The sequence below is a fragment of the Carassius gibelio genome, chromosome A1, assembly GCF_023724105.1.
Source record: "Carassius gibelio isolate Cgi1373 ecotype wild population from Czech Republic chromosome A1, carGib1.2-hapl.c, whole genome shotgun sequence".
In the NCBI taxonomy this organism is placed as follows: Eukaryota; Metazoa; Chordata; class Actinopteri; order Cypriniformes; family Cyprinidae; genus Carassius; species Carassius gibelio.
Window position 1 is genome coordinate 10,936,790 of NC_068371.1, and position 13,808 is coordinate 10,950,597.

Consider the following 13,808-nt stretch of genomic DNA (forward strand, 5'->3'; position numbering starts at 1 on the left):
TAGGGATAACCAGAATCGAAAACAGGAACAAGCAGATGTCGGGGGCAGGCAGCAGATAATCAGAGTCGGTATAAACAATCCAAAGGTCAGGTACAGAGAGATCAACACAAGGAAAACGCTCAGAAATAACAGACACAGCAAATCAAGACTTCGCAGAGAGTGAGAGTGAGAGTGCTGCTTATGTGTGTGTGTAAAAGAGGTGCAGGTGTGGCAAGGAGATTGACTGAGGAATGATGTGCAGGTGTGGCAGGGTGATTGTGATGCAGAGACTCATGGGACATGTAGTTAGGGTGTGGTGCAACAGATAAGAGGTGCTAGAGTCCGAGTGACATCTGGTGGTTAATGTGGAATTGTCGTGATTGGAGTGCGCTCTACAAAAGTTCATGGGCACTCCATGTAATGATCGTGACAGTCAAGTATTGTATCAGATTTGTTGTTGGTGATGATGAGGATGATAATAATAAATGAAAAAGATATTACAATAAATAAAATAAATTATCCTTATTAAAATACATATATAAATACATACACATATATATATATATATATATATATATATATATATATATATATATATATATATATATATATATATATATATATATATATATATATATATATATATATATATATAGACATTGTAATACTATCATCATATTTTATATTATCATCATCTTCAACAACAACAAATTATATATATATATATATATATATATATATATATATATATATATATATATATATATATATATATAAATTTTTTATTAAAAGTATTATTATTATTTATGTTCTTAATAGTTAATATTTAAATGTGTTACATAATACAATTAAAATAAATGTTTAATATTATTATTTATAATATTACTATTTTTTATTATCTTTTTAATTTATTTATTTTATTATTTTATATTCAATATGCAGAAAAGTAAAAACTGTTGGGAAAAGCTGATGAAAGTTTGATGACAACTCATAATATTCTCCAGATTTACAAAATAAATGAGGTAGCATCACACAGGAAGTTACCTGTCTCTCCTTCTGTTACTGCGGCAACCTGTGCTGCATCAGCTGACCTCCTCACTTCATTGGTTAATTCCATCCCTTCAGCCTGTGATGAGTTCCCTGATGCTTGCAGACTCTGCCTCCTTTGCCAGATTTTGGCATCTTCCTCCCCCTCATTGGCTGCCTCACTGGAGTTCCCCTGCTCCGGCTGCTTAACTGCTGTGGCTCCGCCCTCTTCACCAGCTGCACTGTTGACAGACGCTGAGGACTCGGGGGTAGCGACCTCTGATGATCCTTCTTCCCCAGTGATCACCTTGGGAGCAACTCCTTCCTCATCCTGTAAGAAAAGTATTAGGTGAAATGATGCAAAGGAAGAACTACATAACAATATAAATTGGGAAAATGATGACGACGATGATGATCATCACAAGAAACTGCTCGAGTGATTTAACATGCATGAGGTGTGCTATAAAATGTAAAATAAATTATGAGTTTGTCAAAAAATATATATAAATAAAATTAGGGGGATTTTTTTTTTTTTGTAAATAAATAACCATTAACAATATAAAACCTTAATGAAAACATATTTAAATAACATGTCATAAATGGGTTTTAAAAATCCATAAAAATTAATTACAGATTATAATTGTATTACAATTTTATTTTTACTACACACGCCCACCCACCCACACCCACCCACACACATATATATATATATATATATATGGGTTTTGTTTTTTGGGGGGGTTTTCACACACCTGTTCCCCAGTTAATACTCTGGTATTAATAAGTATTTTTAATCTTCAGAGAAATTTCATGTATCAAATTAATATAAATAAGGTTTAAAATAAACTTATCCATATAAAAATGTACATTATATATATATATATATATATATATATATATATATATATATATAAAACCTGCATGGAAAATAGGCTGATAAAACGTATTCCCATAACAGGTAAAAAAAAAAAAATATATGGTGGGAAGCCAGGCCCTACAGACCAGTATTTTGGGAGCTGATTGCTGAGTGCTGCCGGTGCTCTTGGGCGAGTCTCCAGAGGCAGCAGCTCCATCCTGACCAACCTCAGCACCTCCATTTTGGCTCTTTGTGGTGCCACTGCTCGATCCTAATGCCTTGGCCAACGTATCTGTGGCGCTGCTCGCTGCTTCTGCCTCAAGCCTCTCTTTCACGGGACACTCCCCTTTGTCCTGTTCAGAGGAGGTGTGTCCATCAGGCCGATGAGCGCCATTGGTCAATGTCATCTCCCTGGAGGCGTGTCCTTCCTCATCTTCATCAGAATCTATATGTAACATAGCATTGAGCCGCGTGTCCGTGGGGAAACTTGAGCGTAGTTTAGGTGAGGCGGCCCCAAGCGGTCTGTCTCCAAGGCCTTTAGGAGCTTCAATAGCATCCAGGTAGTCGTTAAGCGAGGCCTGCCGATGACTGTGGCCCGGGGTTCCTTCGATAGACTCTGGAGCTCCATCTCTCAAGAGCTGACCCTCATCAGGGCCCATCATGCACTCGTCAGTCCTAAAGGCATCACCTTGCAGGGACCCTTCGGAGCCGGTGGGCGAGGGGCCCCTGGCAATGCAGGATGAAGGATGCAAAACATCCTCATCGTCCGATGGGCTCTCAGGATCTCCGTTCATAGAGGAGGCTCCCAGCAGAGATCCCATGGCATCTACAAAAGCATAATACCTTTATTCAGCAAGGATACATTAAATTGATCAACACAGACAGTGAAGACATTTAAAATGTTACAAAATATATCTGTTTTTGAAATTTCTGTTCACCACAGAACTCTGAAAAATGCTATTTTGAGGCATGGCTTGAAGGGGACCCATTAAAAACCCCTTAAATTAATAAATATATATTTCGACCAAGTAATATACTTTATTAGGCTGGTTATAAGTTACAAGAATTACATTAATGGTAGTATTTTAGAACAATTCTGAACATGGCTCATTAAACGGCTGAACATGGCTCATTTACTGTAAAAATAAGAATACTGTACGTTTTACTGTAAGCATAATGTAATCCTTACCTTCATGTCCGTTGGAGGTGATCTCCGCCCTGAAGAGAAGTTGTCCGCTCACATGTTCTGTCGGTAGACGACGTGAAAGGGTGTAGCTCACATGTTGATCCCTTTTTTCATACAATAAATATTGTTTTGTCAATGAAAATATGACCACATACAGTATGTACCTCTAAATGTAACATCTTGGGATGCAAAAAAGTTATGTTTCGATAAACCTCTGTAGACAGAAATGAACAGCAGGTGTTACTGATGATACTGACAGGTGATACTGACCCGGCTGTATGTCTCTCCAGCAGTCTCTGCACCGGGATTGTCAGCTGACCTAAAAAGCGTTTGATGATTGGCCGACTTTTTGCAAATTTGTCCTTCACCTCAATTTCCAAAACATCTGTCATCAGAGCAACAAAAGTGTACTTCTGTAGGGGAAAAAAGAAAAGAAGTATGAAAATGAAGGTTTACAGTTATGTTTCTGTGCAGTGGAGGTAACATAATATTCAATCCTACAATACCCAGTCTCATGTATGGTTACAGAACTTTACTCTTATTTACTTTAAATACAACATTTATAAATGTACCATTTATATATATATAAAAAGAAGAAAAAAACATTTAGGAAATGTTACCAACTTAATTTAACCAACAGTAATTTCTGAAGAAATCTGAAGCCTTGCTCAAGGGAACAATGCATTTACTGAAAACTTCTGGTTTCAGAGTCACCCCTGTTTGGTCACATCCCACTAACTTCTCAGCTCCTCACAGTGGACTGACAGCAGGGGCGTCACCCTGCAGCATCCGAGGTTAAGCGCTGAAGAAGTGAACGCAAACAGCACACATCATTAACTGGCCCAGTCTGGGATCACATATGAATAGAAAGTACCTCTCCGTGCCACACAGGGTTAGTCGTGTTTGATATGATGGAGGTCCGCCTCTCCTGGCCGTGGTGGGTGAATGTAGGGAAGCCGTGCCTCTTCCCAGGGTGAATGCTCATCTTCAGATAGGGGTCCGGATTAAAAAACATGCCCTTTTTCAGACCCTGAGCCCTGATGTCTGCAATATAAACACACACAACGTGATCTATCTATCTATCTATCTATCTATCTATCTATCTATCTATCTATCTATCTATCTATCTATCTATCTATCTATCTATCTATCTATCTTTCTATGTGCACTAGCTGTTCATAGCCATTAGAGGGCAGATATATAGAAGAGCTTTAATTAAAAAGACAACACATTGCTTTATATGTGAGATTTAAGGTAGGATAAGACACATTTTAAATAATTGTAAATTAGTCTGTAATATTGAATACATTCAGCCAAATTAACTATATTACTTGGTGCATGAATTGTTTATTGTTAGTTAAAAAAGGTTATAATTTATTGACCATTAGTGTTGTTATAATGTATCCATTGTTGGTGTTTTTTTAACAGCAAAGATATCATGCAATATCAGTATAAAGATCAACATATCAATATAAAGATATCAGTGCATTGCAATGATTTTACCATGGTTAAGGATGGATTGGGTGGGAAAATCATAGTGCTGCCTCTCAATTTATGTATACGTAAATCAGTTTCATTAAGAAAACTTCAGTCTCTTTTATTAAAGTGAGAGTAGGTGTCGTAAATACCAAGCATTGTTACCTGACAGAGTAAAGCTGACCAATTTCCTGCAGTGTTCAGTGACAGACTGTCCATCCATCTGCCCCTCCGCCCCGACCTGTAGAGCACACAATAACACACTATTACACAACATCACACAGAGATAAACAACAGTGTTATTTCAGGATCACTGAGAAACTGTATACTATCACAGCTTTTGTTCGTATTTTAAATTAGATTTTTTTTTTTTTCGTTTTAGTAATTTTGTTGTTTTTGTAACTTTTATTTTATAAATATTTTATTTTTATTATTTTATTATGTTGCTTTATAAATTTTTATATATATATATATATATATATATATATATATATATATATATATATATATATATATATATATATAATTGTATTTAAGTTAATGTCTATTTTATTTCAAAATAGTTTTTTATGGTTTTAGTTTTTTGTTTATGGTTTACAATGCCCAGAGAATCCCTGACCTGTATTAATATTTGAAATCATATCAAATAGTTTCTGCAATAGCGATAACAATAAAACTGTGTTAATCTGGCATTAACCCCTATTTCAATGCAAAACAATAAATAAATAAATATATCTTCTTGATGGAGATCTCATGTATTTAATAATGATTTCGCATATTTATTCAATTTAATACATTACAGCTGCATTTTGGTTGAAACTATGTAATATATTAGCAAGAGAGGGGTTCAGGATCGTTGTCATGAATATTTCAATAGCATTATAATGTTCCTGCTCATTGATGTGGCAGTGTGTTGATTTATGATTAGAGACTCTTGTTCAGCTGCAGAGCCCCAACTTGACGGCTTCTGAATGATGGTGAGACTGAGCTATTATAATTTCCATATGATAACCATTGCACATGAAACTCTCACTTAAGTCAGTTGTTTGGGGTGTGTATTCTCTCAAAACGTGTTCTGCATCAATCCAAACCATACAAAGTAGCAACATTAATTTGACCTAAACATACATTTTCAAAATACAAGTTAAAAAATCAGATGATAGAACATATCTCCATCTCATGAGCTCATAAGTTCATCTCATGCTCTATTTGCTCGAGGAGTCACAGATCCGCATTTCAGCACGCCTCAGATCACATGATCTGACATATTCAATCACTTCCATAGGACAAAAACAAGGGGTTTAAATTCAGGCTCATGTCACAGAGGGTGGAACGTGCCCTTTACACTAGTTCTGTGGCTTTGTCGGCAGCCAGGCACTCAGCATATCAAAGAGCGCTCTCTACTTCCTGTGCATTCCCTGCATGCCTGCGAACATGATATGTCTCTGTGGAGTTTAGTCAACTCCAGCGCCTGATAAAGCACATAAAGCAAACCTCAGCTTGCAGACACGCAGGCAGAGAAAGACTAAGAAAGATGTATCTGCAGCACTTGTGCACCATTTCGAAGCATTATAAAATAACCAACATCAACAAACATCCTAATACTTTTAAGTCAAATACGTAACACAGACACACACACTTACTGTAACTCCAGGGTTCTTGACAGTAATGCAGGGTGTTATGGCCCTCAACGCTCCACTCACTCCATGGTAATATTTGAAACAGATTTTGGTCTCCGCTGTGAAATATAAACACAAGTACATGTTTCTAAGAGCTCATATGGCTGATCCATAATCCACACAAAAATGGCAACGCTTTCTCAAAAGGACAAGCTGAAATCTGTTTGGCTGGCTTCATGTAATTCTCAGGAATCAGTATGCACAGGATTTATCAGTCTGCTGAGAAACAAAGTGGTGTATTCAAGTTCCAAGGCTGCTACACTGAAAAATTGGAAACTATTTTGACTCCGTTTTGAGGTTGAATTGAACATACAATCGTAAAGTAGAAAATGTGAAATAGTGTTTTCTTGTCAAACTTGTTTACAACTTTGAAAAAAAATTTTTTTACAGTGTCCACTGAAATATACAGAATATACAGAAATATATATTGCAGAGTGGTACAGGACACGTTTGTCTGACCAACATGTAAAGCATTCTAGCATTGTTTGTTATGTTTTTACATACTGTAAAGAGGCAGATTAATCTCAAATAAAGAGAACTAACAGATTTGCATGAAAAAATTATATAAGACTTCACATAATATGTTCTTTTACTGTTGAATATCTAGTTAGTTTGCTATAAGCTTGCTTTTTAGGCAAAATTTTAAGTATCTACACAACTGTTCAAAAGTTTAGGGTGTTTTTGAAAGAAGTCTCTTATTCTCATCAAGGCTGCATTTATTTGATAAAAAAAAATATATATATATATATATATATATATATATATATACTTCGTCAAACCCATTCTTCAACAAAAGCCCAGATCCTTGAAAAAGGAAGTGCATATGACCTTTCAAAACTCTCGCTTACGTTCCATAAAGTACTGTCCGGGCTCCAACCTCCAGACGATCTGTCCCCTCTGAGTGCCGTTCACCCCACGGTTCTTCGAATCCCAAACGTTAGCGAGACACGTCTCATCTGGGTCAGGAAATATCATGTAAATATTTGACATTCATAAATATGACGAAGAAGAAAGGCCTCCACCAGGAGTCAATAGATCTCATAATAAACGCACAGCTGTGAAAAAACATAGGGTTGGCTGATCGATAGTGCCACACCTCACGCCTGTTCTCTCAAGGGCTTAAAGTCTTTTCTAAGGGTCTTGAGAACAAACAAATGGTAAAGGGTTTGTCTTGAAGGTAATGGACCTTAGTTGTTTAAGTGCTCAACTCAACATGCCCCTGATCATACAAACAACCAGCTTCCATCTGATTGGGTCTTTAAAAAATCCTACTTCATACAGAAAACAGAAATATAGCTCAGTACAGTCGTGCATGCATAATATAGAATAGTCAAACATAAATTAACCATTAAATAACCAGTATTGGTAATGTTATGCATGATGTGGCATATAAATGTTACATTTATATAAAGCCAGTAAAATTAAGATATGAAAAATTTAAGCGAGTTAGCACTTTAATCGACAATTTACGAGGTACAAACTAGCTCAAGCTGTGATGCTCTTTCTGCTAGCCAGTTTTCTGTTATCATACAGAAGTACAGTACTGGTCAAAAGTTGGAAACATTACTATTTTAATGTTTTAAACATTGCATATCTTTCATCTTTGATGAATAACGAGTTAAAAAAGAACAGCATTTATTGAAAATAGGAATCTTTTTTAACACTACCATTCAAAAGTGTGGGGTCAGTATTTTATTATTTTTTTTTTAATAAATCAATACTTTTATTCAACAAGGATGTGTAAAATTAATTTAAAAAGTAATAGTAAAGACTTATATTGTTAGAAAAGATTTCTATTTTGAATAAACACTGTTCACAAGTTTTCATTCATCCATAAATCCTGAAAAAAGCATGTGAGCTATGGCTGAACAATTAATAAAACTTTTAAACGCGATAACAATTAAGGATGCCACCATTACGTAATCGTTCAAAACGGCAATTAATCATTCAAAGTCCACTTATGTTATTCTGTGTGCTCAACATGTTATCTTAAGGATTTTCCCCATTATTTTAATTTAAGTTTTAGTATAACATTATAATACCATTCATATTTTTACTTTTTTATAATTTAAAGAAGAAACCAATCCGATGTATAGTTGACATTTGTGGCTCAATACTTTAGAAAAGCACAAAATGTTTTTCTGTTAGAGTGATTTCAGCTTGTTTATTTCATATAAAAATACAGCATGCACTTGCATCAAACAATGATATAAACATCATTCAATGTAAATTGTGATAATCAGAATTAAAGCTCCAGTATGCAATTTTTTCCAACAATAACAAATTTCCAACAATAACAAAGGCAAAGCTTGATGACGCTATGAAGCAGGTGATGATGGGAGATGTCCTTTTTAATGCGTTTTCACCATAGCAATGTATCTAAATTGGATAAACGAATCATGATCACGGATGAGGTAATTTATTCGTTTTTGTATTACCTGTATATCTGATCGTATTATTTTATGTCATCATAATTAATGAACTGCAAGGAACGTGAAATGATATACTATATGTAACCCCTCTCTCCCGGGTCCTCTCTTACGCTGAAAGAGCAATATAACAGTCCATTTGCCACGTTATGTTATTTTCTCACAGGTAACGTTAGTGATAAAAAAATGCTACAGTGACAGAATGTACAGGCATGTGGTGTAATTCATATCTATAAAAATCATCTTTACTGTAACTATTACGTTACTTGTACAATAACAAAATAAATAATTGATTTGCTTACCTGTCTATCAATACACTCGCGAGAGCAGAGTCTCTGTCAAGTCCAAGATTTTCGCGCAGCTCTCTCCATCTCGTAAACGCCTGGCCGATATTTATCCTGGTTTTATTCCTCCGTTTGTCACACAGTCTGCGTGTATCCGAATATGGACGCTTACGTTTTACTGGCACTTCAATACTCGCCAAAGAGTAATCGTGATCCATAACAACGACAACCAAACCATACGCGCAGCTATAACATAACCACCACTTCCGCATTTGACCATGTGATATTCCGGTGTGGTGGAACATCACATGGTCTACACCGGAAAAAACGTATAGAGCGGACATTGCGTCACTGAGAGGCGACATTTCTTTTCTGGGATGGCCAGTTATTTAAAATCGGAATTTCTCTGAAATAAAAAATCTTTGGAGACTCTTGAGATATTGTAAGTACACAACTGGAGGAAATATATCACACTGTGCAAGTTATTTTCGTAATTTTATTACAAAATTCCTACATATTGGAGCTTTAATAATAGCAATTATAATTTCAAGAAATAGTGCTGAGTAAACAGATTCAACCATCAGTGCAAGTGCGGAGGAGAAGACAAGATAAAATGTAGCTAATAACACCGTGCAATTCACCCAGTGCATAACAGAGTCAGCAATCCATTTGTTTTAATTTGCTCATTCACTTGCTTCATCAACTTAATAAACCCACACAGTGGGTAGTATGACAGTATTTACTGTGCAAGGCAGAAATGTATGGTTTCTGTTATATTATTTGTAATGTAGGGGTGTACTGGTAAAAATATTTGTCTCAAACCATCCCAATACAGATGTCACGGTTCGGTTCATGTAGTCAGACAACAAATTAATTTACGGGGAATCCACGCTAATGCACCGCTAACCATCACAACAAGAAAGAGCAGAAGAACAGACGATATATGCACCAACCCAAAACAAGAACATTTAATTCAAATGACACGCAAAAGCTGAAGTACCACCTACTTGTTTTACATCAGAAGTGTGGGAAAGTATTGGGTTCTAGAGATGCACCAGTCGACCAGCCATAAATCAGAATAGATTTTTTGTTTTATTCTGGCCTATTTTTATTCCAGAATTGCAAACAAAGTGCATTGCAATAATTTCACAAAATGTAATTTGTGTCTGTAAGTCTGTAAAGAGGAAAAAACACTGTACAAGGCAGATCAAGCTCACTGTTAAATGCTCGAAATAAAGACAAACGTGGTTTATATGAATGTATCTCTGAGAGGATCTGACCATCTTCAGAAATGTTTTGATGGAATTTTCTTTTCCTCTTACCTCCATACATCGTGCAAATATGTTTACTAGCAATACTGTTTGCATGTAAAATGTTGTAAGCTAAATTAATAATGAATTTAACCACCGTTCAAATCATTACCTGCTTCCAAATTAATGATGTTAACAAAATCACTGTTGAAACATTTGCACTTAGCGCCGAATTAAGTATAAAAACATTATAACAAAATGATATAAACAATGAATAACTTTACAAGGAAAATAAAAGTATACAAAGCATAAATCTTTCTTCAGATTTCAGAATGAGCACTTTGTCATTTGTTATATACATGTTGAGGTTGTGTCTGTCTGATGTTTAACATGTTCATGATGTTTGCTACTGTAATGAATGTTTTAACGCTGGCTTGTGATGTGATGTTTTCTCATAAAAAAATACAATTTCCTATTAATTCAATAGAATGTTTACGCACACTAGGGATTACCAATATGGTGCGCAGTGGCTTCACTTTCATGAGGTCATTATAGATCAGTGGTTTTTACCCATTTGAAAACAATTTTACATTGGTTTGAGTCCAATCAAATGACAAAGCACCATTCATTTGTTAAAATATTTAATTAACTTAAATATCAATAAATAAGCGTTTGTGTGTGTGTGGTTCAGGTTTAAACTTAGGGGAACAAATTGTCCCCACAAAGATAGCAATACTGGGGTAGGGAAATAGAAAATAGTTTGTACAGTAGAAAAACCATTATGGCTATGGAATGTCCCCATTAAACATGGATGTTTATATATTATTTTATTTTATATTATAATATACCATTACCAGAACCACTCATGCAATGACTATTGTCATTGGTCAATTAGTCATACAAAAACCTCTGGGTCAGAGAATGTCTGTATTCAAATCAATGGAGCAGCAAAAGAGAATAATATTTTTACAGCATTCATCCTCCTTTTCACCCCAGAATTTTTTTTCTCTAACTCTAATTTTGAGAACCTGTTCATATATCTTTCAAAACGTAATTTAAACATTTACTCAATTAACTTTAACCAGATAAAAATGAACCCCTGATAAAAATTTAACTAAACATTCTAAACTGCTCAACATCGATAGGTTACATGCTTTGCATGAAAAATTACTATTTTTAGACAACAAACCTTTACCTCCAAACGTAATTACAATTTGCTTGCTTGAGTATCCTTAATTAACAACATTAGATCAAACAAAGCTAAGTCTTGACTAGACTGGGGGAGTGTTTATTATTTTCTGTAATTCTGTTAGCTCCACAGAAATCATGCATTGGAGCATTATAAAAGTCCTGCAAGTAGTGTTTCCATAACAAAAGTAAAAGAGCCAGTGATAAAAATGAATGCAAAGTAATTAACAATAAATAAATATAAGTCTACCTTCCATAAAAAGGAATTACTTTCAACAGAGTTTACCCAGACCCCAAAGCCTCTTACCAATGTGGTACAGCCCAATCCAGTCAGTGGCATCCACCTCTTCCTTGATATCCCAAGAGATGACCAGGTTTTGCCCTCGCCCAAGCGTAAACTGGTATGTAGAGGCAGTTAAGGAGGAACGGCTATCCGATGTCACCAGGTCAGTGTCACTGTTTGCCCGCTGCAGGCCCATCGGTTCAGAAACTCCTTCTCTAGAGTTCACCCCATTCCCAGAGCCACCCTGTGCCGAAAGGCTGCGAAGGTTTTCTGGGCACAGTGTGTAATGCATGTGCGGGGTGCGCCTCCGCACCACCAGGAGATGTTCACGGGCGGTGGTGGTAGTACCTGTGGCCATGGTGACTTGATTGGAGGGGTGGGAAGTGTGGTGTTGGGAAGGTGTAGGGTGATGAGGAGGAGGATGGTGGGGGCAGGAACTGGGAGGGAGGACTGCCGTGGCAAGTGAGGGGCGAATGGTGATGGTCGGGATGAGATGAAGGTAAGAAATAGGTGCCAAATGGCCAAAAAAGAAGAGAAAGGGGTCGGGATATGGGTTCACGGCCAAGAGGCACCAACAGCACTAGTTGACAGAAATTTTCTCCTTCCTTAAGTTCTCTGAAAGTGTTGGTGTCATCTAAAACGATGAGTAAACTTGATTTCCAAAACTCCTAACAATCTAGGGTTTATGGTATCTTAAACACAACTAATCCAGAAGATTGAAGGATTGATGGGCCTCCAAAAAAAAAAAAAAAAAAAAAAAAACTCTCCAAGAGCATCCAATGCCAGTCAGATCTCTCAAAGGTTCACATTCAAAGTCTTTGAGGAATGATCGAAGTATATCAGGGCTTGTTTCTGTGTGCCAAGTGGCCTTATTAGCCCTGTAGTTGCCTTACAAAGTGCCAACATGCCCTTATTGGCAGAAGTATTTTTCCTTCCTTAAAAAAAAAAAAAAAAAAAAAAAACATCTAAAATGAAGAGTATCCAATGCAAGTCAGATCTCTCAAAAGTTAATTTACAAAGTCTTTGAGAAATGGTGGAAGTCATGCAGAGGTTGTTTCTATGTGCCAATGGGCTTTAACTCAAGGTTGAGATTTGGATTGACACGATTTTCTATTTTTTTCAAGTTCTGTGGAATTGGGCTTTTGCAACTAAAAAGACAATTATATACCCACTTCCGAAATACCCAATGTCCTTGTGTTTATGCCACTGAAGTATCACATAAGCATCCAATCCAGAAATGAAAAAGAAAACAAACACTGCTGGACACCAGTCAGGACCCTCAACGGTCCATATTCACAGTCTCTGAGGGATTAAAGCATTGAAAGACACAAATGAACTGATTATAGGAACTTTCTCAGTATCATAATTGTTTCTGTCTGAATGGCCTGCTATGGACATCACTTCTTCCTTTCGTTTAATGCAGGCAGGATTGTTCCTGTCCATTTGTAGAAGCTAAATGTGGAATAAGATTAAGATAAGATTAGGATGTTAAAAATCTGATCTCCGCTTTGCCTTCAGGTCCAAGATATGGGTTGAGACATGGTGGGATTCCATGCTGGAGTTTGGTCAATGGGCCAGGTAGCAGCAGACATAGTGGGAGGACGAGTGATGTCTAAAAGAAAAGGGAAAAATGAATATATTGAAAAGGTAGAAACACACACACACAAAATATCTTAAAATATTGCCCAGAAGCATCACTGGGTAATCCTTTTGTAACGCTCTTTCTTATTTGAATGATGACACTACCATTTTTCCCTCCCTTTCTCTCTCTCTCTCTCTCTCTCTCTCTCTCAGTCAGCCCTGCTTTCTAAAAGCATAGAGGCTCCTAAATTAGCTGTTTCTGGTCGAGTTGTCTGTGCAGATTTCCAAAAGGGTGTGAAACACAGAGTGACGTGGCCTGCCCAACTTACCTCAGGACATCCTGGCCAACAACCAAACGCAAAAGTCTTCTATACAACTGCCAAAATCATCCACGAGCTGTCTCACTGTGTCTATAGACCAGTTATAGATATTGCCCCATCCCAATGCGATGTTTTGAAATAAACACTACAGAACATGATTGTGATGATTAATCAGTACCATTTTTCTTTAGGGTATTAAGTAAAGATCATGTTCCATGAAGATATTTTGTACATTTCCTACACTACATATATCAAATATATCAAAATGTAA

General features: G+C 36.3%; 2 protein-coding genes across 3 annotated transcripts in view; one reads left to right on the forward strand and one right to left on the reverse strand.

The window, feature by feature from the left end:
• LOC127992420 (uncharacterized) overlaps positions 1-13,808 on the forward strand; it is a 431,446-nt gene that overhangs the window by 315,244 nt on the left and 102,394 nt on the right. The gene's annotated exons all lie outside the window — the stretch shown is intronic.
• Positions 1-13,808, reverse strand: part of LOC127990132 (E3 ubiquitin-protein ligase HECW2) — a 46,646-nt gene that overhangs the window by 15,150 nt on the left and 17,688 nt on the right. For both annotated transcript variants that reach the window (XM_052591479.1, XM_052591487.1), the window contains exons 2-10: positions 11,661-13,248; positions 7,051-7,158; positions 6,167-6,261; positions 4,689-4,764; positions 3,922-4,091; positions 3,318-3,460; positions 3,051-3,151; positions 2,008-2,687; positions 1,024-1,336 (exon numbers count right to left, since the gene is read on the reverse strand). In XM_052591479.1, the coding sequence (XP_052447439.1) occupies positions 1,024-1,336; positions 2,008-2,687; positions 3,051-3,151; positions 3,318-3,460; positions 3,922-4,091; positions 4,689-4,764; positions 6,167-6,261; positions 7,051-7,158; positions 11,661-11,994 (2,020 nt within the window). In that variant the 5' untranslated portion in view covers positions 11,995-13,248. The remainder of the gene's footprint in view (positions 1-1,023; positions 1,337-2,007; positions 2,688-3,050; positions 3,152-3,317; positions 3,461-3,921; positions 4,092-4,688; positions 4,765-6,166; positions 6,262-7,050; positions 7,159-11,660; positions 13,249-13,808) is intronic.